Source organism: Lontra canadensis, unplaced genomic scaffold (genome assembly GCF_010015895.1).
Source record: "Lontra canadensis isolate GAN:19392208 unplaced genomic scaffold, GSC_riverotter_1.0 scaffold7, whole genome shotgun sequence".
NCBI lineage: Eukaryota > Metazoa > Chordata > Mammalia > Carnivora > Mustelidae > Lontra > Lontra canadensis.
In genome coordinates this window covers 30,360,567-30,363,423 of record NW_022631001.1, presented here as the reverse complement: position 1 = coordinate 30,363,423, position 2,857 = coordinate 30,360,567, and the positions used below count along the sequence as shown (strand labels likewise).

At 38.8% G+C, this 2,857-nt stretch overlaps 1 protein-coding gene across 1 annotated transcript; it reads left to right on the top strand.

Moving 5' to 3' along the window:
* The first annotated feature begins 748 nt into the window (after positions 1–748).
* LOC116865414 (olfactory receptor 6) lies at positions 749–1,705 on the top strand. Its single transcript, XM_032853685.1, has one exon. It carries the CDS (start codon positions 749–751, stop codon positions 1,703–1,705), a length of 957 nt encoding a protein of 318 aa, XP_032709576.1.
* The last annotated feature ends 1,152 nt before the right edge of the window (positions 1,706–2,857 follow it).

The window sequence follows — 2,857 nt, the reverse complement described above, 5'->3', positions numbered from 1 at the left end:
CCCCAACCTCCCACCCCCCGCCTCTTCAAAACCCTCAGATTGTTTTTCAGAGTCCATAGTCTCTCATGGTTCACTTCCCCTTCCAATTTCCCTCAACTCCCTTCTCCTTTCCATCTCCCCTTGTCCTCCATGCTATTTGTTATGCTCCACAAATAGTGAAACCATATGATAATTGATTCTCTCTTGACTTATTTCACTCAGCATAATCTCTTCCAGTCCCATCCATGTTGCTACAAAAGTTGCGTATTCATCCTTTCTGATGGAGGCATAATACTCCATAGTGTATTTGGACCACATCTTCCTTATCCATTCATCCGTTGAAGGGCATCTTGGTTCTTTCCACAGTTTGGCAACTGTAGCCATTGCTGCTATAAGCATTGGGGTACAGATGGCCCTTCTTTTCTTTGGAGTAAATACCCAGTAGTGCAATTGCAGGGTCATAGGGAAGCTCTATTTTTAATTTCTTGAGGAATCTCCACACTGTTTTCCAAAGTGGCTGCACCAACTTGCTTTGAGATTCTTAACTTTGTGTCTTTGGTGGATTTGTTTTCAGGTCCTGTTCTAATGTCCCATTTTCTGAAGAGGATCTTGTGGTCTCTCGTGCCTCTCAGATCACACCCCAGGACCAGACTGTGGAACAGAGTTAAATTTAATGATAAAGTACCTATAGCCTGAGGGCACCTTGTTGCTAATGTGGATCTCACTCATGCTATTTTCATTAAATCCTTTGTCTTTTGGTGTCCTAGCCATGTCAAAGGAAAATATCACCCATATTAGTGAATTCATCCTGGTAGGTTTCCCTTCATCCCCATGGCTACAGGTTCTGCTTTTCTTCCTCTTCCTCATCACCTATCTGTTTGTGCTATTGGAAAATTTGGTCATCATTCACACTGTATGGATCACTGGGTCCCTGCACAAGCCCATGTACTATTTTCTGGGTACCATGTCCTTTCTGGAGACTTGGTATGTATCTGTCACAGTCCCCAAGATGTTGGCTGGATTCCTACTTCATCCCAATACCATTTCCTTCCTGGGATGCATGATCCAACTCTATTTTTTCATCTCACTTGCCTGTACTGAATGTGTGCTCTTGGCTGCCATGGCCTATGACCGTTACGTGGCTATATGTTGTCCTCTTCGTTATCCAGCCATGATGACCACAGGATTTTGTGTGCAGCTGACTCTCAGTTCCTGGGTGAGTGGCTTCACCATCTCCATGGCAAAGGTATACTTCATCTCCCAAGTCGCTTTTTGTGGCAATAATATCTTGAACCATTTTTTCTGTGATGTTTCCCCTATCCTCAAACTGGCCTGCATGGACTTTTCTATGGCTGAGATGGTAGACTTTGTGCTAGCCATTCTCATTCTTGTGTTTCCCCTCTCAGCCACTGTCCTTTCCTATGGCTTCATTGTCTCTACCATTCTGCACATTCCCTCAGCCACTGGACAGTGGAAGGCCTTCTCCACCTGTGCTTCTCACCTTACAGTGGTGGTCATCTTCTATACAGCTGTGATCTTCATGTATGTCCGACCTCGGGCCATTGCTTCATTCAATTATAACAAATTGATCTCAGCCATATATGCAGTTTTTACTCCCATGCTCAACCCTATTATCTACTGCCTGAGGAACAAGGAGGTCAAAGATGCCATCAGAAAAACCATGGCAAGTGGCCAAGCCCTTTTCTTGAAAGATTCTCTTTGCTAAAGAGACTCAGAGATTCCTTCTCTTTTCATTTGACTTAATCTCAGAACTCACCTACACTGGGTGAAAGTCTGTAATTATAAACATACTGACTTAGTGCACAATTAAAGGATAAGGAGCCAGATATAAAAAAAATGTCCTTTTCTTTCAGGCTTAATTAAATGCTTCCTTTTATAATGCAGTGAGTGAAATAACCAGAATTTAATGAGACATGCATTGGTAGTGAAGTTATAAAATAATTTTATTTTTATGAAGATGCTAAGAAGTAATCAGTTACTATCCAACTTGTTTTGAGAATTCTATTGGTGAGATTTCCCCATTTTGATTTTGCTTTATTTTAAAAGCCCTTTGTCTTAGGAGGAATATACAAAAAGAGGTTCTATAATCATCAGTTTCATGGCTAGGACCTGTTTCTTGCTTCCTAGAGGGTTAGGGGCCTGATTCCTTTTACAAACAATTGACATCTTATTGTAATTACCTTTTCAAATTTAAGGAAATATAAAATACAACTCCTTTTAGGATGTAATAGAAACACCATAAGGTAGACAGCATGCAAAACTTACCATAGCAGAGAGAAAACAAGATTAATATATATCTATGTGTAAGAATATATATAGTGTGTGTATATATATATTTCATGATATATAATATTTATACATAAAATAATTTTATAATATAAAATGTATACATAATGTAGAAGTTTCAACAAATTATATATATATAATATATAATTTCATGTTTTAATTTCCTCCTTTGCTGGAATTTCTACATATACAATTTTTTTAGATGTAAGAGAGTCAGCAAATATGACTTCAGAAAAAGTAGTAGCAATTCCTTAAAGTCTATTCCTTTTTAGGTAAAAGAAGCATTGACATTGACAAGAGGTCACAAAAATGCTTTTGCTTAGATGGTACTTGGTCTGGATGTGCAGGATTTTCCCTCCTCTCATTTGTTTTCATTTTGATTTTGGAAAAGTGGATGCAATATCCTAGTATATGCGGTCATTCAGCCATTATAAATGATAGAAGAGAGATGGATTCTGTCTGGCTCAGCAACAATACAGCAACAATAATGAAATACAGTCTGCCAAGAGTTTAAGGATTGCAGGCATACTATATTGCGCCAATGCTTTGGAAACCACATTTCTTAACTTTT